Source organism: Lissotriton vulgaris, chromosome 3_1, assembly GCF_964263255.1.
Source record: "Lissotriton vulgaris chromosome 3_1, aLisVul1.2, whole genome shotgun sequence".
In the NCBI taxonomy this organism is placed as follows: Eukaryota; Metazoa; Chordata; class Amphibia; order Caudata; family Salamandridae; genus Lissotriton; species Lissotriton vulgaris.
In genome coordinates this window covers 1,186,995,916-1,187,020,639 of record NC_141689.1, presented here as the reverse complement: position 1 = coordinate 1,187,020,639, position 24,724 = coordinate 1,186,995,916, and the positions used below count along the sequence as shown (strand labels likewise).

The window sequence follows — 24,724 nt, the reverse complement described above, 5'->3', positions numbered from 1 at the left end:
CATATTAAAAAGGAAGGTTTATGCTTGGCAAACACTTATTTTTGCTAGTTCAAAATGGCAGTTCAAAACTCGACACATAGGCTGCAATGGCAGGCCTAAGGAATGTTTAAAGGGCTGTTTACATGGGTGCCACAATGAGTGCTGCAGGCCCACTAGTAGGATTTATTTTACAGGCCACTATACTAAGGACTTGCAAGTAAATTAAGTGTGCCAATTGGGTGTAAGCCAATATTACCATGTTTAGAGGAGGGAACACAAGCAATTTAGCACAGTTTAGTAGTGATAAAGTGAGAATCTTAAAGCCTGAAAAAGGGATGTCAAGTTCAACATTTGCTATATGAAAGAAGCACTCTGGAATACTTCAGATATTATTACAAGCCTTTGGATATGACCCTAAAACATCTAAAATGGGAATACAAAGTGAAGGTTTACATATATTTATCACAAATAGACTTGGCAGTGCCCTCTTTGCCCTTACTGTAAGAGAGAAATTGAGGTCTTAATTCACAAGGCATTTAAGAATATATAATAGAGTACTTCATTAATGCTACTTCTGGTACTCTTAACTGCATTTGTGATTCTGCCCCTTAATGACTACTCAATCGCGATGAGGCTCTATGACCTCCAAACAGCATGTGTTAAAACTGTTTTTGTTTCTGAATGCCTCCAAAAAGGAAATCAGTCAGATTGCCTGATTTTCCTTAGAAATTCGTAGGGCCGGATTCACAAAAGTAATCTGAGACTAAATCCTAACTTTACGACTTTCAGTATTGACAAAAGGCATTTAAGAGTAGTAAAGTTAGGATTCCTAACTTTACAACTCCTAAACTGAGACAAAATCCTAACTTTACAACTTTTAGTATTCACAAAAGGCTTTTGGGAGTAGTAAAGTAAGGAATCACTTTACAACTCCAAAATGCCTTTTGTGAATACTGAAAGTCGTAAGGGTAGGATTTTTTCTCAGTTTAGGCGTAGTTAAAGTAGGGATACTAAGTTTACTACTCCTAAATGCCTTTTGTGAATACTGAAAGTCGTAAAGTTAGGATTTTGTCTCAGATTACTTTTGTGAATCAGGCCCAATGTTCTTGAAGGTTTTGAGATTAATTCACCGACACAATTGTCTTCAAGCTGCCCATCAAACCCTTGGCTTGTGATAGGCGCACAAGTGAGGAATTAGTCTACAGACACACTATTCCTCTTTAATTTTAGGAATTGGAAATGCCATTGAGCCCAAGGTACACACAGAACCAATGTCAGGAATCTCTTGTGAAAGAAGCCAGACATGCAGTCTCTCTTCCTATTGTCATTGGGCAATATTACAGCCACTTTGCGATGGTGCAATACAAGCATGGCAAATCAATTGCCACATCTTCTACTACTAGTGATATAGGGAGCGACCAAAAAGGTTTGTATTGAAAACCAGAGATTTCCACCAGTGTAAAACATGATGCAATGTAATATCAAATTATTATTTATCTGTTTACATAGGAAGCAATGGAGAAAATACGTCCTTCTCTTTTTAAAAGTGACAATGGGGCTAGGTTTGAGGCAAAAAAAATGTATTTCTGTGTTTTTAGCAAAGTAACAAACCTAGACAGTAATTTGCTAAATTAGTTTTAAAGGAATGCAGCTTAAAATGAATTACACATGTATAACAGTTTGTAAACATTACATAATGAATATCTATCTATCTATCTATCTATCTATCTATCTATCTATCTATCTATCTATCTATCTATCTATCTATCTATCTATCTATCTATCTATCTATCACTCAGTTTTTTTAATATTATGGGGGGTGCCCCATGGCCCAGATGCCCTCCCCACTGGTTCACAGGCATTTTGCCACCTACACCTGCAGCGTTGTTTAATTAAATGTAGCAGTGTAGGACGGCGAAATGTCCCCCTGCATAATAAATGCAGGCCAAAGTCCATATACCATTTAAATTAACCATCATTTTCGCACCCATCTTGAACAGTGTTGTCATAAACATTTGAGATGTTGTATTGTTGTTATCAATAATATTATAGAATAGATCATGAGTGAGGTCAAAATATTGCATGGCAGGGGTGTTAATGTGGCCCCATGAGGTCTTCCTCTGGGACCTCCGCACAAGGATCAGTTGATCAGGGTACCCCTTCCTGCCCCCTAATAACTATTCTTAAAATTGTTAGTAAATGGGGACTAAGTCACCATGTTCCAAAATGGTGGATGCTTTTTTGTTGCGGCCAGCCAACAAGAGCGTGAGCTCCTGTGGGACTCACGGAAGCAAAATGGCTGTTGAAAAAAATCCCCCTCTGCCATTTAAAGTTCCATGCCTGCAGGAGTCTTGCAAGTGTCCCACAAAACCTGTAATTCCATTCAGCCATTTTGGCTATAGCAATGTTTAAAAAATGGCAACATTAATTTGTGGGAATCCACTTGACGGATCAACCTGAAACATTCAAGGAAGGAGCTGAGGTGGATGAGCTTTATTTTTGGGAATCTTGGTGAAGAATTGTTATTAGCAAACTAAAAAAGACAATTTGCTACGGGAACTAGGTCCTAATTATAACTATCCTGTGGTGAAAAGAATTGTAACATAAATGTAAAAAAAAAGAAATATGTAAGGAGGTAGAGTAGGGATACCATGACCTCCCAGATCTGATTGGGGCAAAACCTTTTTTGAAAATGTTGCCATGAATTTGTGACGCATCCGTGAATCAGCAGTAAAATGTAAAAACACCAGGTCAGGGCCCTGGGCTGGTGCATCTATTATATTTAAGAGGAGGCGGTGCATAACACCCCTTCCCAAGCCTCTAGGAGGCCCCACGGACCCTACTCCCAGGACTGATGTGTTATTAATGGGAAAGGGGATCAGGCTAATGATTATTTACAATATGGGTAGGCATGAAAAGCTGTGCCTTACTGTGTATTACGTACTGGAGTACTACGAAAACTTACCTTATTATCATGCAGTGAATAATGGAGCATTGTGAATACCAGCCAGGCAGTTGTGTTATCATCAAATGGAGCCCTAGGACCCCTACCTTGTTAATATGCTCTAAATATTGGAGCAGTGGCTACATTTGGATAGTAGTTACATTTTCATGTGGTACTAACTGACACAGAAACACTGGTAGACAGTATGACCTGCCCCAACAATAAATCATTTGCCTACTATGCAGCAAATATTTTGCATATGGTGTTAGGTATTGGTTTGGGATCACTGATATAATATCAAGGGACAGAATATCGACTATCACAAATATCGTGTAAAAAATATCGACAGACAGAATATCGAGTTTGTATCTACAAACAGGTAAGTACAAAAATATTGAGTATAAAATATCGTTTACTAAAATATAGTTTATAAAAATATCGACTTTATTAAAAACAATGTTAAATTAAATTAATATTAAAAATTAATTACTAAAATATACTTAAACATAATTAAATTAACTTATAATAATTAAATGATTAATAAAAGTTACAAAACAACATTTTTAAATCATATATGTTAAAACATATATTTAGTACCATAAAATCATTATATGATATCCAATATTATTACCGTACAATAGCAGAATTGTTAATATTACTATTCCCACTCCAAAGAGTGCAATAGTAGGGAAAGCGTTGGGTAGCGTAGGGGTGAAAAATTACTATTCCCACTCCAGTGGGTGCAACAGTAGGGAAAGCGTTGGATAGCGTAAGGGTAAAAATTACTATTCCCACTCTAAAGAGTGCAACAGTAGGGAAAGCGTTGGATAGCGTAGAGGTTAAAATTACTATTCCCACTCCAGTGGGTGCAACAGTAGGGAAAGCGTTGGATAGCGTAGAAGTAACATTTACTATTCCCACTCCAGTGGGTGCAACAGAAGGGAAAGCGTCGGATAGCGTAGGGGTTAAAATTACTATTCCCACTCCAGTGGGTGCAACAGTAGGGAAAGCGTTGGATAGCGTAGAGGTAAAATGTACTATTCCCACTCCAGTGGGTGCAACAGTAGGGAAAGCGTTGGATAGCGTAGCGGTAAAATGTATTATTCCCACTCCAGTGGGTGCAACAGTAGGGAAAGCATTGGATGGCGTAGGGGTAAAAAATACTATTCCCACTCCAGTGGGTGCAACAGTAGGGAAAGTGTTGGATAGCGTAGGGGTTAAAATTACTATTCCCACTCCAGTGAGTGCAACAGTAGGGAAAGCGTTGGATAGCGTAGGGGTAAAAATTACTATTCCCACTCCAAAGAGTGCAACAGTAGGGAAAGCGTTGGATAGCGTAGAGGTAAAAATTACTATTACCACTCCAAAGAGTGCAACAGTAGGGAAAGCGTTGGATAGCGTAGGGGTCAAAATTACTATTCCCACTCCAAAGAGTGCAACAGTAGGGAAAGCGTTGGATAGCGTAGTGGTAAAAATTACTATTCCCACTCCAGTGAGTGCAACAGTAGGGAAAGCATTGGATAGCGTAGGGGTTAAAATTACTATTCCCACTCCAGAGAATGCAACATGAGGAAAAGTAAATACTTCATATATTATCGTAAAAAAATTATATTAATATCTATAAGAAATTATTTAAAAGTAATTACCAATTTAATATAATATAATAATTATTCAATTAAAATTACTAATTAACATTAATTATTACAATTAGTTACCTATTAATACAAATTAATTATTAATTAACTATTAATTATTTAATAATGAAAAATTAATTAACAATCAATTAGAATTAAATACTATACAATTACTTTAATTATTCAATTCATTTAAAAAAACTTACTTCCCACTGTATTCCCCTATAAACCAACAACCCGCTACAGAGAATAAATTAGTAAAATTAAAATATTTAGCAATTAATAAATTAATTATAATTAATTACCAATTAAAATATAATTAATTACCAAATATAAATTAATTAACTATTAATTATAAATTAATACCAATAAATACATTTACACATTTAAATAATTATAATTAAATTACTTCCCACCCAATTCCCCCATAAACCCACAACCCGCTACACAAAAAAAATTAGTTAAATTAACATAATTAGCAATTAATCAATTAATTGAAATTAATTACCAATTAAAATTTAATTATTAACCAAATATAAATTAATTAACAATTAATTAAAAAATAATACCAATAAATACATTTACTTATTTAATTAATTATAATTAAATTACTTCCCACCCTATTCCCCTATAAACCCACAACCCGCTACAGAATTAAATTACGCAAAAAAGCAAAATTCAAAATTCATTAATAAAAATAATTATAACATAAATACACACTTTTCACACATATTATAACATAAAAACACTATAAAACATTAGATATTATTAAAAAACGATATTTTTAACAATCTATATTATGTACTTCGATATTTTAACTTTCTATATTTTTAACATTCGATATTACATTACTTACCTAAAAAACGATATTTTTGATAGCTATATTCTGTCCATTCGATATTTTGTCCAATCTATATTTAAAACTCGATATTATGACCAATCGATATTTTGGACTCGATATTTTGACTGTTCACCATTGGTTTGGCGCTAAAATATTGTCTCTTAAATATTTAATGAGTTCCTCTTCAGCATTTCATGTCAAACCTACTGCATTTTGACATATTTGAAATATTGTGTTGTTAACACTTGGTCCCATTTATTTCAAGCTTTTCCCACCTTGGTGACCGTCCACATCCCCTGGCTAAAATCAAGCTCACTCATCGACTCGAATGTGGGAATGTTTTTTCTTAGGGCTCCTTGTCCAGCCCTAAATCCTGTGGTGAAGGCAGCATGGCGTAAGGATTGATCATTGTGTACAATCATGCTTTGGCAAAGGAGAGGGGGGACTTAAAGGCAGCTTTCTGGTATTGAGCACTTACACAACAGCATCAAGCAGTTCAACTGCAACTCAATCACAACTATCAGCAAGATGGTGAGGATATTCAGTGGCCAGATGTAGTGGAAAACCCACTTTGCAATGCACCCCTGTTCAATGGAGTCAGACAGAGGTACTGAGGACCTCAGAGACTGCCTGGAGCATGTCAGAAGCAACTGGAGATCCTGCCTAGCATGAAAACCGCTCTGCTTGAGTATCCAATATAGCTATGGAAGAGGATGCAAAATCATCACTCTTCAAATAGGTGATCATAAGGGATTTTGGTGATATCAAGCTTTTGTAAATGCATGTCAATGCCTGTATTTTGGCATCCTAATTCACCATTTGTGGGATGTTCCCCAACAAAGCCAGTTCTCCTTTGCATACAGCAGAAACACTTTCATTTGAAGTGTCCTACAGAAACAACTTTCTTTATTTTTAGACCTGGTGTCCTCTGCAGGATCCCCACAAAATGTTTTCCCTCTCTCGCCTGTTTTTCTGAATTATTTTTTCTTTGCTTTAACACTCTGTGCACTTTACCACCACTACCCAGTGCTAACGTGCTTGCGCTCTTTCCCTGGAGCATGGTTAGATTGTCTTACATCTTACTTGCACATTTCATTACCTGTTAGTATATGGTACTTCATGTACCCAGGGCCTGTAAATTAAATGCTACTAGTGGGCTTGCAGCACTTTTTGTGCCACCCACTAAAGTAGCCCTTTAAAATATGCCTCCATCCTGCCACAGCAGCTTGGAGTTCATTTTAAACTGCCATTGTGGCTTGCAAAAATTTGCATTTTGCCACGCATAAACCTCCATTTTTAACACCTAAGTCACCCCTGAGGTAGGCCCTAACAGCTCTTAGGGCAGGGTGCAAGGGTGCTTTATATTTAAAAAGTAGGAGATGAGTATTTATGTTTTACATGTCAAGACAGTGAAACACTTCTAAAGTTATTTTTCACTATGTTAAGGATTATCCTTCTCATTGACTATCACTGGGTTACCTTATAACATTTAATATGTGATAACTTTGGATTGGGAGTAGATAGAAATATGCTGTTTATAGGTAAATAAATTATAATTTTAAATTGTGTTAATGGTAAAGTCACACTTTTGAAAATGCCATTTTAGAAAGTTGGAATTTTCTTGTCCCAACCATTTGTGCCTTCTGACAATATCCTTGCTGACATGACTGTGAAAGGCTCTTCTGTTGGGGTTTACGTATTCCTACCAGACATCAACACAAAGGGAACAAAGGGGACTGGGTGTGTTCAGGATGAGCCATTCTGCCAGGGTGGCTAGGGGTGGCTGGGGGTGGAGTTGTATCCTGCCCCACTTACACTTCAGATGGCTTTGCTTCCAGTTCACACAAAGGAAATTGACACAAGGCTTTTGTCACCCAAGACAGTGTGGAGCCTTGACAGGGGATAAGAAGACCTTTCCAGAACCAGATGTGGGTGTAGGACAGGATATTCTCCCACACACAAATGCTGGCACAAGGTATACATATTGAGCCACCAGAACCACTCTTCAAATCACTTTTGGCCAGATAGAAGACTACGAAGCAAAACTACACTGCTGCCCTGCTGCTAAAAGTACTGCCCTGCTGTCTGAGGTAGGAAGACTGGACCTACTCTTTGAACTCAGAACCACAGAGTGACTCCAAGTGCTAGCTGGCTAGCCTTCGCTGAAAGTGAATCCATACCCCCATGTTGTGCACGCCAGGTCCTAGACCCTTGGAAGTGAAGTTCCTGGTACTGCTCCTGCCCAACCCTAAAAACTGGGTGTGCTGGGAGAACCGACTGAAGACTGGGACCTACCTGCCACCCAATCCACCCAATGTGCATTACCAGTTAGTCTGACTTCGCTGTAGCTTCTGTTTCATTCTTCTATGCAAGAGCAAATCCTCTTCAGCTGGACATCCCTGCAGAGATATCTGGCCTTGTGGAGTTCTCTATGGCTGCAGCCTTGTAACTCTGAGTGAATCTGAGCTCCAGAAAAACCTCTAAGTAGATAGTAGGTAGAAGTTTTCTCCTGGCTCAAATACACCCGATTGACGCTGACGACCTCATCGACCCTGAAATCCAGCTTCTACCAACCAGCAGCTCCTCATCATTGACCAAATATTCTCGGATGCAGCCTCGTGCACTGCCCTGTTGAGACTCAACCTTTCCCAGAACTTTTCTCAAAACATTTTCTAAGTCTGAAGGTAAGCTGAGTCCAAGCCCAATTCACCCCTTGTATCAGGCCTATGCTCCATCGTGATTGACCTTATCTTTTGACTTTGACCTGGACTTATGAGACCCATAACCAGAGACCAAATAACTGTGATTGGCGATTTGATCTTTTAGGCTTTGTTTTTCTCTAAAAGTTAAAGCTTCGTAACACATGTTTTACTGGATTTAATTTGTTTTGGTGTCATTTTATTTATTAGAATGTACTCTACTTATTCTAAATTGCTGTGGGATTTTTCTTGTGTTGTGCTTTTCACTTTATTACTGTTTGTGTGCCGCATGAATACTTTACACATTGTCTCTAAGTGAAGCCTGATTGCTTTTAAGGCAAGCTCCCTGACAAGGATTGTGTTTATTACTTGAGTGTGGCTATCACCCCTCCCTATTAATAACCCAAATTCTTACACTCTTGGTGAGAAATTCAGTCATTCAATCATCCAACCATTCATGAACGTCTTGACTCAAATGTTTCATATATCCATGTTCAGTGCTTAATTTGTAAAATATTAAATGCTCGGGCTCTGACAAGAAGGCCACTGCAGCTTGCACCACCCATCACCCTTGTCATCACTGCCAAAACAACTACTAACCATCTCTCTGGCATGTATTCCAGGTCCCCAAGCTAAAGGAATGGCAGGGGAGGCAGGTATTAGCAGTTTTCATGTATATTGTATTCCTAAACAACCGTTGTTCTGCTCATCTCTAATTTAGATGAGCACCGCCACCATGTGGCAGGCTGGTCTAAACATGGTGTTGTCAATTAGGTGCCGTTACAGAGCACCGAAAACCGATTAAGTGCTGGTGATGAGCACCGGAAAGCACCGGCTCACATTATGCACTGCATGTACTCCAATATCAACGTACCTATCCATCAATCATGCACACTTAACCAATAATCTATTCATGACTCTCACTCATTTAGCCATCTTCCCACTTATTTGCCCATTCATCAAGGCATGGCCTCACCGGACACCCATCCATCAAGTACTCATTCACCAATTCATGAAGCCACACACTCAGTCATTCACATCCATTGCCATCCGACCATCTCACCATCTACCGACATATTAGCTCGTTAACAGGGATATTTACTTTATGTCTATACAATCACCACTATACACACAAACATACACACACACACTACATAAAATAGAGAACATGGCACAGGGTTTTCTTGTATAAATAAAGGCACCCAAAACTTAGTCTTGGGGCTTTGCCTGGTTCTTCAGAATACAGTGCTAGCAGGATCTCTCTAAATATAAAAGATGGGGTACCCATTTGCTACAGTTCTTTTTCAGGTGGCCCATCACCAATACAGATTGTTGCCCTTGTGAAGTAAATTGCCTTATACAGGTCCACTTCAGCTCTACTGGTGATAATTTCCATACATATATCTAGAGCAGAGCGAGTCTCCAGTAAACACCTACCACCAACATTTCCAGACCTCACAAAGGGGGTTCATCCATTCCAGGTAAAAGTACTTGTTTCCAGTCTTTTTCTGAGAAAAGACAGCCTTATGCTAATCTTTTTGTGTACCAGTTTTAGATATGTCAAGTCTTAAACTGTACAAGGCTAGAGTTTGAGTTAGTTTGGCGTTCCTGCAGGTAAGCAGAGTTTACTTGGCACCAGTAGAGTCCATTGGGGCCTTTTACCTCTGATGTCCTGGAGATTGATGTAGTGATGGGCCCAAAGCTGAGCACCAAGTAAACCCTTTTAGCACTTGATTCTGAGAGTAGCAAAGCAGAGTAATATTAGGTTGACTCTGGGAGGTCATTGTGGGTTAGAAATGTAGGACTAAGTACAACTATAGCAACACACTATAACAATGCACAAAAAATAAACGTCTAACCATTGTTTTATCGTTAAAAATAGATTTTTTTATTCTAGGTATCATGCTGTATTATTGGGATAATGGAATATTACACACTTAATAACCAGTTATTGGTTGGTAGAACGAACTACAACAACATCATGGAGTAGAAAATATCAGAGGGACAGGTATAACATTATGGAGGTCACACAGGTAGACAAAGGGTACAACAAGAGGAAGAGAAAACTCAAAAAGAATGAAGATTAAATCAAATACAGGAGCAGTACAGAAGAAATAAACCATGTGCTTATGTATATTTCCGAAAGGGTATTAACATCTATTGAAACAGAAGTTTTTCAAAAGCTCTTTTTCTCCTAATTGAAACTAAAGCGGAGCTACACCAGCCAAGTTTATATCTGTTGAATCTATCCCCAACATCTCAACTACTTCTATTGGTGATTTGAAATATGCTCAATTTACAGTTTAGAATTAGGTAATTACTGAAGTGTATAAGGTGGTAAAGGAAATAGTCACTGAGGGCTACTAGATTAAAGGGAAAATCCAAATGTATACTGCAGTTTCCTAATGACAATGCTATAGAAACTTGTTGTTCTTGTCTTGGCATGTGTAGAGCAAAACTAACTGTAATTTGTCTAATAAAAACTGCTTTAAATAATCTAAAAGGTGATGTCAATTGTTATTCATATAGGGCCAGATGTACGTCCATTCACTTTCGTGAGTCGCAAATTGCATCGAATTGCGACTTGCAATTTGCGACTCGCAAAAGTGAATGTACAAGTGTCTCAGACACCGTTTGCGATTCTAATGGGGTCACAAATTGCATGCCTCATTAATATTCATGAGACAAGCGTAATTTGAGACCCCATTGGGAATGGCTAGCACTCCCAGGGATGGTGGTCTGCTGGGGTAAGCAGACCACCATGTCTGTGACTACTTTTTTAATAAAGCATTTTTTTCTAATGCAGCCCATTTTTCTTAAAGGAAAACAGGATGCATTTAAAATGGAAAACTGAAACTTTTCAGTTTCCATTTTTAAGGGCAAGCAGGCGTCCCCGGGACCCCTGCCTGCTCTTAAAAACATTTTTTGCAGACACTCACAAAGGGGAAGGGGTCCCATGTGGACACATTCCGATTTGCAAGTGGATTACCACCTACTTGAAGTAGGTGGTAAACTGCATGTGTTTTGTGGCTGCAAAACAATAGTACATGGCATTGAGTCTCGCTATTAGGAAGGGACCCCCCTTCCTAATAGCGAGAGTCGCAAATGCTATTTTGCGAGTCCGTGACTCGTAAAATAGCATTTTTACATGCCTGGACCCATTTTTGCAGAGGGAGAGCCCAGACGGTACACCAGAAATGAGCTTACTATCATCGGTGAGTGGGGAAGTGATAAAGGGACCCTCTTGCTGTCTCATACGGCTTTCCCTGTAGTGGACTTTCTGACTGGTGACTCCTTAGCAGGTGGGCTTCTGAATGTGAGGTCTCTCCCTAAACACAGTGTTGATATTCAACTGGTGTTGGAGACTCACGAACTAGACTTCCTGTGCATGTCTGAAACCTGGACTGTGCCAGGGTGTGAAGTTGATGCTGGGAACGCTTGCCCTCCAGGGTTTAAAATGCGTCATAAGCCCAGAACCAGTGGGAAGGGGGGGGGGGGGGGGGGGAAATGAGATTTTTAAAGATACTATCGACTTGAACATCTTGAACATTGAAGAGTGCAACGGCTGTGAATTACTTGTTTTTTCTATTAAGAACTCACAAAGGCCTGTTCTAACGTGTATCATCTGCTACAGACCTCCGGGGGGCTTTACGCTTGCCCAACAGCAGGCGTTATTGGAACTGTTTTCCAATATGGCCGTTATTTATAACCATTTGGTGATTCTTGGGGATTTTAACCTGTGGCTGAATGGCACTTTGAATGCAGGCTTCCTTAATATGATTCACTCGTGTGAGGCCCTTGGTCTCTCCCAGCGAATTTTACAAGCTACCTATATAGGAGGCCACCGGTTGGATTTGATCTTCTCTGAGATCAACCTCCTCACTGTTGGGGATGTGCTACCTATGGCCTGGACGGACCACTTTTTGATTACGTTTTTTGTAAAGACAGGCACACTTATGGCAGGGACATCTGGCCAAGCAAAGGAGTATGTCAGCAGGGACTGGAAGTCCCTTGCTCGAAAAAAAGATGCGTCACCCACGTTCGTTGTTGAGGAGTGCTTTGCCCCCGCCCTACAGGCTGAGGTGAATTACGCTGCCATCTGCTCGAAGATTATCTCGGTGTTGGACACCTCTGCTCCTTTCAAACATCATACCAGCAGGGGCAGAACCTCTGCACCATGGTTTACAGACAGACTTAAAATATTGAGACTGGAATGTAAACAAGCAGAGAGAAGGTGGAGGCATGCGTACTTGGATAGTGACAGGCTGGCTTGGAAAGCTAAGCGGGGCGATTACAAGAAGGAGATTCACAGAGCCATGGTAGAATATTTCTCGAAGGTGATTCTCGACGCCCCGAATAGCTCTCGCTGCATTTTCAATATCCTGAATAATCTTACGAGTCCAGAGTGTGCCAAGAAGGAATTCCCCCCTCTCAGGAACTCTGCGAGAACCTAGCTAGGTTCTTTCAGGATAAAATCAAATTGATCATTGATGACCTGGGGGTGAAGCGGGAACAATCTTTGGTAAAAGCTGACTGCGGTAGCTTGCCGACTCCCGGCGCTCTTTATGAATTGGGAGGAGTTGAGCCCCTTGCAGAATTTGCACAGCTGTCTGCAGAGGAGTTCAAGGAAGTGGCCTTTGGGATAACATCTGGGTCTCCGCTTGATCCGCTCCCATAAAAAATCTAGCAGGAGTACGAGTGTGAGCTCTTCCCTACGCTTCGGCTGGTGTGTAACCAGTCACTTGCTACGGGAACGGTGCCACCTCAGTGGAAACAAGCGGTGGTGACCCCATTACTGAAAAAGCCCTCCCTTGACCCGGATTGCCTCGGGAACTTTAGGCCTATCTCGCTCCTACCCTATCCAGCAAAAATTGTAGAGAGGGTGGTGGCAGGCACTCTCTCCAAACATCTTGAACAGCATAAGCTCCTGAAAGATGTTCAATTCGGCTTCCATCCAGCTCATGGCACCGAGACGGCCCTTGTGACCGTATTGGATGAGCTACGTTGGCGGGCAGACAGGGAGCAGGCAGGGGTTCTGATCATGCTTGACCTGTCTGCCGCCTTCGATACGGTGAACCATGACATTCTGCTGGACAGGCTGAGAGAGGTAGGAGTTGCAGGGAGTGCCCTTGGATGGTTTGAGTCCTTCCTCCAGGGTAGGGAACAAGCTGTGTCCCTTCCTCCCTTCCAATCCGCCTTCTCTACCATTTCACATGGCGTCCCTCAAGGCTCTGCAGTTAGCCCAATACTTTTTAACATCTATTTGAAGCCCTTAATAGCGGTCATCAAACATTTTAAGATCGAACTTGTCAACTATGCTGATGACACTCAGCTGATTCTGTCCTTGGAGGGAAATGATTCTACCTCCCTAGAGGAATTCCACAACTGCATGCGATCCACTGCGGAATGGCTGAAAGCCAATTCCCTGCAATTTAACACAGGGAAGACCGAGGTGTTATACTGCCCTCGGCCCAGGATACAATCTTCTCTACCTAGTAACTTCTGGCCAAGGGACTTTTCTACACTGGTCAAGCCTGTGAAGGTAGTCCGGAACCTGGGTGTGATGTTTAGCAGCGATCTCTCCCTGGAGGCGCAGGTCTCAAAGATGGCAGCTAGCTGTATGACTATCATCCGCTTACTGAGAAAAATCTTGCCCCTGATACCGCCCACTGCTCAGATAGAGGTGGTGCGCTGCACTGTGCTTAGTAGGTTAGACTTACTGCAACGCCTTGCTGCTAGAGTCCCTAAGTTACCTTATGGATAGGCTTCAGAGACTCCAGTCTGCAGCTGCTAAACTATAAGCATGAGCGGATTTTGCGGATTGGCAATCCGCGAATTTGCGGATTTGCAAACTCGCAATCCGCAAAATCCGCGAATTCCCGCGAATTTGCGGATTTTTTTTTTTTTGTGTGTTCGCCCGTGTTTCTGCCAGTTCGCGAGGGTTTTTACAATTTCGCAATTTGCGAACTTACCTGTCGGGTCGCAAGTTTTGCGAACTTGTTGTTTCTACGTGTCCAACCTGTTTGGGACACTCTTCTTCATCACTGCCACTCTCTGTCACCACTGCCACTCTCTGACTACTCATGCCACCCTCTGGCCCACCCATGCCACCCTCTGTTTCATCACCACACCCTCTGGTTGTCCAGTGTACATTATTTTTGGCAAAGCAAAGCACACCTTCCCTGCCTCAAGTGACCTGAATTAATTTGGGGCTGATTAATGTGTCACAGAATATTTTTTTAGCTGGCACCTGCTTCCTTAGTGCGCCCTGATTAGTGATCTTTTGCACTTGCTAAGTGCTTTCATTGTTGCAAAATTAGTTACAACACCTGCCCTGCCCCAACTGACAATAATGAATTAGGGGCTGATTAATGGATTTTAACTTCCAGCCTGGCTCCTGCTTGTCTCCCTTAGCTGTAATTCAGGACCTTTGTGGCATATGTGTAACTATTCTGAGGTTCAGAGCAGGGTCACATAATAGTTGCAACTGGCAACTGAACTCTGGAGGGGCCCCTCAGGAAGCACTACAGGAAATGGCTACTAATGATGAGCCTGAACTTTTGAACCTGGTAAGTAGTTACTTTCAGTTTTGCTAAAATCGTATTTCTGCAATTTCGCACTTATTCGCGGGGCGCGAACTCACGCGAACAGTGCGAGCAAAATCCGCTGCTCGCGGATTTGCGGATTTTTCAGGAAATTCGCAAATCTCGCGGATTGCGGATTTCCCGAAAATCCGCAAAATCCGCGAGCGGAACGGATTTTCCGCCCATGCCTACTAAACTAGCCTTGGGGTGGTCTACGAGATCCTCCTCCTCAGGGGCTTTGGCTCAGCTGCACTGGCTCCCAGTGAGGCAGAGGGTGATTTTTAAGTCTTTATGTCTGACCTTTAAAGCTCTTCACGGTTTCGGCACGGCATATCTACAAAGGAAGTTCTCGTGGCATGTGCCAGCCTGTAACCTACGCTCCTCCTCGGCCAGGATGGTGACCGTACCGAGGTTCAGGAGATCAAGAGCAGGAAGAAGATCGTTCAGTGTGGCAGCGGCCAAGCTCTGGAACTCTTTGCCCATTGAACTTAGGCAGGTCAACAGCCTTCTTGATTTTAGAAGGCAGTTAAAAACCTGGCTCTTTCCCCTCCCTCCCTAATCCTCAGTCTGTTAAGAGCTGCTCTCCTTTCCTCTTCGAGTCTGCTAGCGCCAGGATGCCTCTCGAGGTGATAGTGCGCTTTATAAGTTAAATAAATAAATAAATAAATAAATAAATAAATAAAATAAATTGGGGTTGCAAACGGGCCGATTTCCCCTTTGCCAGCGCAAAAAAGGGTCGTACATCTGGCCCATAGGACCTTATTATGAGTGTGGTGGTATAGGTACGGGACTGCCCCGCACCGCCAACCCCATGTTTGAATCGCACACCAGATTAAGAGTTTTCTCCTGTTTGGTGGCTGGTTCTTTGATGTTCCCAGGGCGGTGCCTATGAAATAGGCAAGGGGAACGACAAACTCAGTACCTGCACGGCATGGACTGCTGCAGTCCATGCTTTGCAGGTACTGGTGTGCATGATCACTGGGGGCACTGTGTGCATCCACATGGCATGAGACAAAAGGGGGGGTTGCACTGCCATGTAAGTTTGGCAGTGAGGAATCTCATAATAGAGCAGATTGTGGCCTCAAGAGCACAGAGCCACAGCCAGGGATCTCTGGTCCCTGGCGGTTGCTGTGGTCTAAGGACAGCAAAACTGTCCTGGGCCTAATGCTGCGCTCAGAAGACCACCACTACCGTACCCCACCGAGTTTGGCAGTCCGCGGACCGCCAGACTCGTAATAAACCCCATAGTCGATAGAGTAGGCAATGTACTTGTGATAAACCTTGCCAGATGTCATTCTAAATCGTTAATGTAGTTGGTTGTTACAACAATTATGTAGAAGTATAAAGGAAAGTACTTAAAGCGGAAAAGTTGTTGCAACATCACAAATTGGAAAAATGGGGAGATGATGGCATTAACTCTTTTGTTATTTTGATTTTAGAAACTTGTATAACTCATGCCCTGATCAGCTGCTTCCTTAAAATTAACAAAGTGGGATCTTTTCATATTACTGTCCCATAATATCAGGGAGTAAGAAATTGGGTTGGTGGTTGAGGGGTAAAACACTACTCAAGCAACATACACAATCCTTGTTAGGGTGAACCACAAAAGTAGTTAAATAAACATATCCTTAACCCTCTGGTTGCTTGGCTTAAGAGCAGTCTGGCTTAAATGAGAGGCTATGTGTAAAGTACGTATGTAGCACTTAAACAGTAATAATGTGAAAACACAAGAAAATTCCCACACCATCCAGAAAAATAGAGTACATTTGTATCCATTATTTGAGACAAAAATGTAATCAGTAGAACTGTAAATATAGTATTTTAAATATTTTAGATCAAGGTAACGCCAAACGGTTCAAAGCGCCAACTACGAATATCTGATCGCGTTGGACTGGGGAAAAGTCACAAGTTCAGACAGATCTCAGTGTTGCACATGCTGGGCACAGCACCAAGACTGGCCTGCTAGAGATTGTACCTTATGTCCTTGGTGCGAGGTCTGCACAGTGTTGCTTCGTGAGGCTTTGCGTCATCCGGAGTTGGTTCTGATAAGCTGTGTGGCCTGGCTTTGTGGGGCTTTGCAACATTTGCCATTGGTTCCAATGAAGATGTGTGGGGAGGGTTTTCAGGGCTATGCATTACTCAGCATCAATTCCGATGATGCTGACAGCTGTGCGGCAATGCTTTGAGATACTTTGCGCCGCTCGCAATTGGTTCTGTTGAAGCTTGAAGCTGTGCAGCAAGGCTTTTTGGGGCTTTGTGTCACTCAGCATCAGTTCAGATGAAGCTTGCAGCTCTGTAGTGAGGTTTTACGGGGCTTTGCATTGCTTTGTGAGGATCTCTGTCTGAGGCCAGCCAAGTGCCCAGGACCTCGGCAGGCAGCACTTGGGGAACAGGATCTCACTCCAGTAGAGATCCAGTTGCAAGTCCAGGCTTCTCCAGTCCAATAGGTCAGCTGGGAAGGGGTAGGGAGACCTCTGGAGCTTGTCGTGTCCCTGTAGCTAAGAACAAGAGGTTAGTCAGCTGACCCTTAGAGTCTCCCAGCCTGAGATGAAGAGAACTGGTCCAGTGTTCCTTCTCAGACAGCATGGCAGCCGCAGGCTGCAGTGCAGTCCTTCTTCTATAGTATCCACAGATCCAGGAGTGTACTGAAGAGTGCGTCTGAAGGTTCTATGCCTAGTGCCCCAACTGAAGTGGGGGAATTTTCCTGGAGTTTTCCACCCACAGAATTGCCTGGAATTTCCTGCCTTCCTGACCTGGTCTAAGTATCACTGAGGGCAAAATAGACTAGTGTGAAGTTCTTTGTGAGTGTCCTTGGGCAGTGCCTTTGAAGGAAAAGTGTGGTAGGTGACAGCTCTGCCCCCCCTTCTGCCAAGGATGGGCCATCCTGCCATCACCCAGTCCCTCATTGTGTGACTCTATAGGAGGAATACACAATGACCAACTTACATCTACACATAGTCACATGATCCATGATACGGACTGAAGGCATCAAATGATTAGGACAGGACAAAAAATGCAAACTTTCTGAAAGTGGCATTTTTAGAATTTTGACTTAAAATCAGACATAATACATTAAAGGGAGTATTAACTTACAATTCTTTAGCGACTAAACTTGACATTCCTACCGACTCCGAATCAAAGTTATCACTTATTAACTGTAATAACGTAACCCATTGTAATCCCATGGGTGAGGTAGGCCTTGTACTAGTGAAAAACAAATGTAAGAGGTTTTCACTAACAGGACATGAAAAAATTAAAAGGACATGTCCAGCTTTTTTTATACACTGCACTCTGCCTTGTGAGCCATTTAGAAAAAAGAATAGTTGATGGACAGAATGCAGAACAATGTCATACATTCAACCCAGTACAGAAATCTGGGCCTAAATCCATCATTTTTTTGCACTCCACACCACCCCAGTTCAGACATGGCCATATGCAAATCAGCCTAGACCCTGTGCCTCATGGGAACAGTCCAGCCTGAACTGCCAAGCCATGTTTTTCCTGGACCGGAAACAAGCATCCTAGGACCGGTTTCTGGCTTTCGGCCGACTTCAGCCAGGATAGCTTGACTCCAGTGATGTGGAGATCATGAGACTCACGTCTGAGCATACCCATCCCACTCGGGGTGACAAATGCAAAAATAACAGTTGATCGACAGAATGCAGAACAATGTCATACATTCACCCCAGTACAGAGATCTGGGCCTAAATCCACCGTTTGTTTGCACTCCACACCACCCCAGTTCAGACATGGCCATATGCAAATCAGCCTTGACCCTGTGCCTCATGGGAACAGTCCAGCCCGAACTGCCAAGCCATGTCTTTCCTGGACCGGAATCAAGCATCCTAGGACCGGTTTCTGGCGATCAGCCGTCTTCAGCCAGGATAGCTTGACTCCAGTGATGTGGAGAGCATGGGACTCACGTCTGGGCATACCCATCCCACTCGGGGTGACAAATGCAAAAATAACAGTTGATGGACAGAATGCAGAACAATGTCATACATTCACCTCAGTACAGAGATCTGGGACTAAATCCACCGTTTTTTTGCACTCCACACCACCCCAGTTCAGACATGGCCATATGCAAATCAGCCTTGACCCTGTGCCTCATGGGAACAGTCCAGCCCGAACTGCCAAGCCATGTCTTTCCTGGACCGGAATCAAGCATCCTAGGACCGGTTTCTGGCGATCAGCCGTCTTCAGCCAGGATAGCTTGACTCCAGTGATGTGGAGAGCATGGGACTCACGTCTGGGCATACCCATCCCACTCGGGGTGACAAATGCAAAAATAATAGTTGATGGACAGATCAAGGCTGATTTGCATATGGCCATGTCTGAACTGGGGTGGTGTGGAGTGCAAAAAAACAGTTGTTGGGGGGGGGGAGGAGGCAGTGGGGCTGGGTTTACTGGCTTGTGAACACAAAATGGTGGCTGGGGGTGCACTGTTTTAGCACACAGGTCTAAGCACAGAGCAAATGTGAAATTTGGAGGGAAAACAGATTTGTCACCAAGGAATGAGAGGGACAATCTACAGAGGTTGGACTGCAAATCCCACAATTCAACACACTAAATGAAGGCAATCATGGGCAGAGAAAACCACAAATTTAAAACACAACACAGGTGATAAAATATGCAATTACAGGCTGGCTAAAACTAAAAATTTTAACTGTAACAACCACAGGCATAGACAGTAAACACAGAAAGTGAAAATCGTTTTTTAAACAACGTTTTGTCTTGGGAACAGACAGCACTAGTCTGTCTCCTTACCACTTCCTGGACCCTGCTCACTGCAATCTGGGGAACATGTATGCTGCAACTCACAAGATGGAGGAGAATGTTTTGGGGTGCACCCAGCAAGGCCTTAAGAGGCCTGGGCAGGTGTGAGAGGAGGGCTCAGACTTGCCTAGTAGCTGAATAGCCAATGGTATGCTGGCCTGGGGGTGGGGTCTGGGCAGATGCTTCTCCCGTTCAGAATATTGTGAAATGATGAGTTTGAAAGGTCGGTGTCAAATAAAGTTAAGCTGAAATCGTGAACAGAAATATGTCATTACGAAAACAATTTATGGATGTATCAATTATTCGTCACATGCTGTCTTTTATAGCGCGCACCTCAAATGCAGGTATGCTATCTCTTATCATTCTTGCACTTGCTATGTTATCTAGAAAAGGCATAAACTGTCTCCTGAATAAAACACAGATTCAGAGGGGCATTTGACTCTTGTCCTTACCTGGTCCAATGTTGTCTGGGACACCGAATAATCTTCAATGTTGAGCTGTTCTTTGTTTTCAGTAAAGGCACTGAAAATGGCAGACAAGGAGGTTAGACCTGAAGGCAGCTGGTACTGCAGATTATTGTGATGCTTCTCTTTCAGCACACTGCCAGGGAAAGATGATTCAATGAAAGCCTCCACTGGTTCCAGCTTTGGAGGCAGTCCGGCAACTCTTACAATGACTGTGTAACCTTCTCCAAACCTGGAAAAAAAAAGCAATGATGGTGAACTGACACTTTCAAATAAACTACGATGGCTCAACTTTTTACTTTGTTATGTTCAAAACACGAACGTGCATTGGTTAACATTTGTGTGAGAATACTAAAAGTGCCATTACAGCCATAAACACAGATTCAAAGGTAAGTGAGAAACTCTAAACTTTAAATAAGCGATGGATCCCAAATGACCCTGTTATCCCAGCAGAGCCAGTAATTGAATTTACTGGCCCTATCGAGGTTACAAATGGCCATATTTCAAATAGTGATTCTGGCTGTTGAAAGCAGTCAAACACTTGTGAAACTTTGGTTGCCTGGCGTTTTTATCTTGTGACAGGCACTGTATGGACTTTCAAGGATCCCAGGTAAAAGTAAAAGCTCAATAGATTTAACCTTCACTTTCATTAATACCGAAACACAGCATTTTGAAGAGGTAGGAAAGTAGCTTGTTGAGCTTTGGTATGCCTGTAACAGCAGGCTCAATAAAGAAGCCTTAAGAGATAAAGAATTTATTTAGAGTTTGGTGGAGCCATGCCACCAGAAGTACCCTGCTATCAAACTCCCTTTTTGTCTGCGCTGTTTAGAGTTGGGCGATCTGTCATATTCTGCTATCAGTGCCTCTGCTGGTTCCTCCAGTGCAAACCGTTGACCACCAGGCTAACTCGCATTGGATCTTTGGTCAAAGAACCTCGGATCATCCTCCCTTGTTAAGGCAAGCATTCTGACATACATGTTTCCTATTTGGGAGCCCCAGGGAAATCCCAGTGTTTCAGAACAGAAAAATAAATAAATGACCCCCACAAGCTAGAAGAAAACTCCCGGTGTATAACGGACTTTTATTTGTTTCTCTAAAATAAGCAACTTCTTCTGAGGGTTTGTTTTCGCAAAAGAACTACTGTGCCCTCATAGGAGCGGATGTAGCAACGACTGATCTGAAGGCACAGAAATCTCCAGCAGGTAGGTGACGATCTGTAAACGTGGTTGACTGAAGTTGGTCAGTGCAGACTATGTCCCTCTGCTGCCATACAGGAATAGAGTACAGCCAACCAATGGCTAAGCAATGTGCAAAGTGCCTCAGGTATTGTTTGGTGGGCCGCTGACCGACAGACAGCGAGCTCAAGGGTTTCTGATGGCATAGCGACTCAAAAAGAGGCAAGATGACAATTAAACTCTAAGGGCATCATTTCTGAGAAATGACGCATCGCTGCGTGAAAGCAGCGATGCGTCACTTCTCAGTGCGCACTCCTTGCGTCATGATTGATGCGTCATGTTTATAATATGACACATCATGTTGCAAGGAGTTACAGATACGCCAGAATTTCTGACGTATCTGTAGGCGCCAAAGTGACGCATTGCTGGAGTGTGTCACAAAAGTGACGCAACTCCAGCAATGTGTACTTTCACATAGGCAATTCCCATGTTGTTAGTGTCTGCGTCAGTCTTACGCCTGCCATGAAGCAGGCGTAAGATTTTGAGGCATTAGCGGCCAAGAAATGGCGCAGTGAAATCTCATAGATTTCACTGCGTCACTTCCATGACCCTTTCTTGCGTCAAAACGCCCCTCCCTGCATACATTATACCTGGCGTAGGTATAATGTAGCGCAGGGGTTTACAAAGTGACGCATCTAGGTAGATGCGTCACTCTGTAAATATGGTGCAACAAGGCACATTTTTTACGTTGCTGGTGCGTCACAAAAAGTGACGCACCAGCGGCGTAAAAGTGACGCACAGCCTCATAAATGAGGCCCTAAATGAGGCCCAAAGACATAACATTCAAAGAAGGTTGTGAAAACTGTGAAGGTGTATTAACTAGTTACCACTAAAATATTAAAGGGGCACCCAGCTATGAAAGTAAATTATACTTTTCACAACTTTGCATAAGGTAATAAATGGTGAGAGGCATTTTTAGGTGGGGAGAGGTGGTTGACATCACGTTTTTCATAACCTGAACAGAAAAATATAACTTTATTCTGAAAACAATTCGTGCAATAATGTCATTGTCATAGGCAGAACAGGAAGACTGCTCGTTGTTTTTGAGTAACACCTTAAAATGCTTCTTTTGCATTTTTCAAATAAAATGTCAGTGATTTATGTTTTAGCTTACACCCTTCTGTTCCTCCATGCAAATGAGCGGTGCCAGTCAACACACTGAAAACTGCATCTCTAATTTAGCAGCACAAGCGTGAATCAAAATAATTACATCTGGAAAGCGAATATTGGATAAAGAAAAAGATGATCAATACCCTTCACAATGTTCTCAATCTAATTTGTGCAGTGACTGTTTGCCACTGGAGCCGTGTTTTTATTCAGTGTGAGGCGATTAAAAAGAAATAATTCACCAGCATTGTATCCCTCTGCATATTTCTGAAATAAACATCCCGTCCCCCAAATGTCACCGGTTTATGGCTAGTGGCGGCTTGTCATCTCGTTTCGTGCTCCGGAAACAAAAGCGGCGATTCTTAATTAAATTGTTTGAATTCATTAGGGCACATGCCATGAAAATTTCAATGTGGCAGATCCAGGGAAATATTACACTTTTAATTAGCGACTGCCTGCAATCTCAGCAAAAGCTTTCCGCCCGCCCTCCCACTGATGTTTCCGATTCAAATAAATTGCTATTCATTAATGAAATGTTTTTTTCACTTTTCATAAGCAAACAACCTTGAAATGCTGACCGAAGTCTCCCCCCTCTGCACACCTATTGTTTCATCCAAACTGTCCACGTTTCTTAATCGTCAGGCATACTTCCCGTCACACGGGACTATGTACAGGTGTAATCTGAAGAAGAGCTGGCCTTTGCTGCAATAGCGCCCTGGGGGAATAGACTTTTTGCGCCCTTCTGCTACTGGAGAATACAGTGAGGCAGCAGGAGCCCTTGGCTGAGCAGTGACTGCCCTCTGAACACAGAAAACTCTGGACTCCACCAAGTCCCCTGGATCACCAACAGTTTAGTTCTGTCGCACTAGTAGACAGGGGAACCCACAGCAGTCCTGGCAATTTTCTAGCACCACCCCCTGGGGAAGCACTGCCTGGCCCTGGGGAGCTTGAAATGCTTGCTTGCAGCTTTTGCTACTGGGGGCCATATTGCAGCACTGCTTCAAAACCTATCCCAGTAAAAACGAAACGGCTCTGTAGGACTTGGCCTTTTTAGCTAAAGTTCCCTAAACTTTTTGCTTTCCCACTAGACTGTTTTCCTGACATAGAGATGCCAATTTAGATGCTTTGGGTACTTAACCACTGCTGAGCAGTGTCAAAGTACAAGTGTTCCCTATGTAAAATATAATGGTCATTGGTTGGCCATGATTGGTATGTTTGCCTTACTAGTAAAGTCCCTAGTTATGTGCATTGTGTGTGTCAGGGCTAGTAATGCAAAGGTGCAAGGAGAAGGCAATTCAGGCCTGCAGTATAGGGCCTGCGCGCAGAATGCTAAGTTAGCATGTTGTCCTGACAAGTGCAAAAACTTATCAGGCCTGACTTTCCCTTTTACATACACATTGGGGCACCCCAGTGGTAGGTACCAGGTAATCCCTGGACAGGGTGCAGTGTAGGTAAAAGGCAGGATATATACTAAGGTGTGTATTATGTCCTGACAGTGAAAAACACTCCATTTAGTTTTTCACTGCTGAAAGGCCATCCTGCCCTTAGGACAGAATGGGGAGGCTGAGTGTTGTATTTGTTAGTCTAGTTTCCTGTAAGTTTGTAATGATGTTTATAATGGAGAGGTGGAGTTTAGTATGTATGAACTCACAGTGTCATAACACATCTTTCTGAAAAGGTGGTTTTGTCACTGTGTGTTCAGAAGCCACTCTTTCAGAAAGTGGCTGAGTTTTGTGCTCTAAGCATTCTTGTGTGTCTCTGCTGAAATGTGGATTGTCTGCCTGGATCTAAAAGGTGAGAGGAGCTGGGAGAGGACTACACCCAGGGAGGGGTTGAGATGGCACCAGGCTGCCCTGCATCTGGAGAGTAGGGGGAGGAGAAGCCCGAGAGTTGAATGGCCAGGGCTGGTGCTATAAACCAACTGACCCATTTCCTGCTGAGTGATTAAGGATCCAGACGTCCATTATCAAAGGGTGACACTGGGAGGGAGACACCCAGACTGATTTATGGAGGGATAAGGGACTCCTGAGCACAAACTAACTTCAAGGACAGTAAACTGTATAACTATGAGAGCTGAAACCCCTGAACATTGGAATGAAACAGATATGGATTGAGAGTGAAAAGGCTTGGATCCATTCTGTGGTCAAGAGGAACCTCAGCTCAAGAAGGAGCAACTGAAGAGACTGTGGTGGAAAGACCAATCCTTGCTTCGTTATCTGGGGCTGGTCTGCCGTTTGCTGTTCTAACTAAAGGAGAGGCTAAGGGGACAGTGCTTGGAGGCGCAGGGCCCCCGTGCTTGAAGAAGACTGTGCTTTGTGCTGTGTCTTGTAACCCCAAGGGCCCAAGGGGAGCTGGCTCCCTGTTTGGAAGCAGAAGCATGCGGTGTGCGCATGCTTTTGCAGATTGAGATCCTCAGAAACTGTGCCTTGTGATTGTGGGCATGCAGGACTAAGCTGAGTCT

At 42.8% G+C, this 24,724-nt stretch overlaps 1 protein-coding gene across 2 annotated transcripts in view; it reads right to left on the bottom strand.

Annotated features, from left to right (window-relative positions):
- The window catches only part of LOC147727632 (phospholipid-transporting ATPase ABCA1-like), a 2,839,360-nt gene that overhangs the window by 35,578 nt on the left and 2,779,058 nt on the right, over positions 1 to 24,724 (bottom strand). For both annotated transcript variants that reach the window (XM_086961649.1, XM_086961650.1), the window contains exon 49: positions 19,910 to 20,153. In XM_086961649.1, the coding sequence (XP_086817775.1) occupies positions 19,910 to 20,153 (244 nt within the window). The remainder of the gene's footprint in view (positions 1 to 19,909; positions 20,154 to 24,724) is intronic.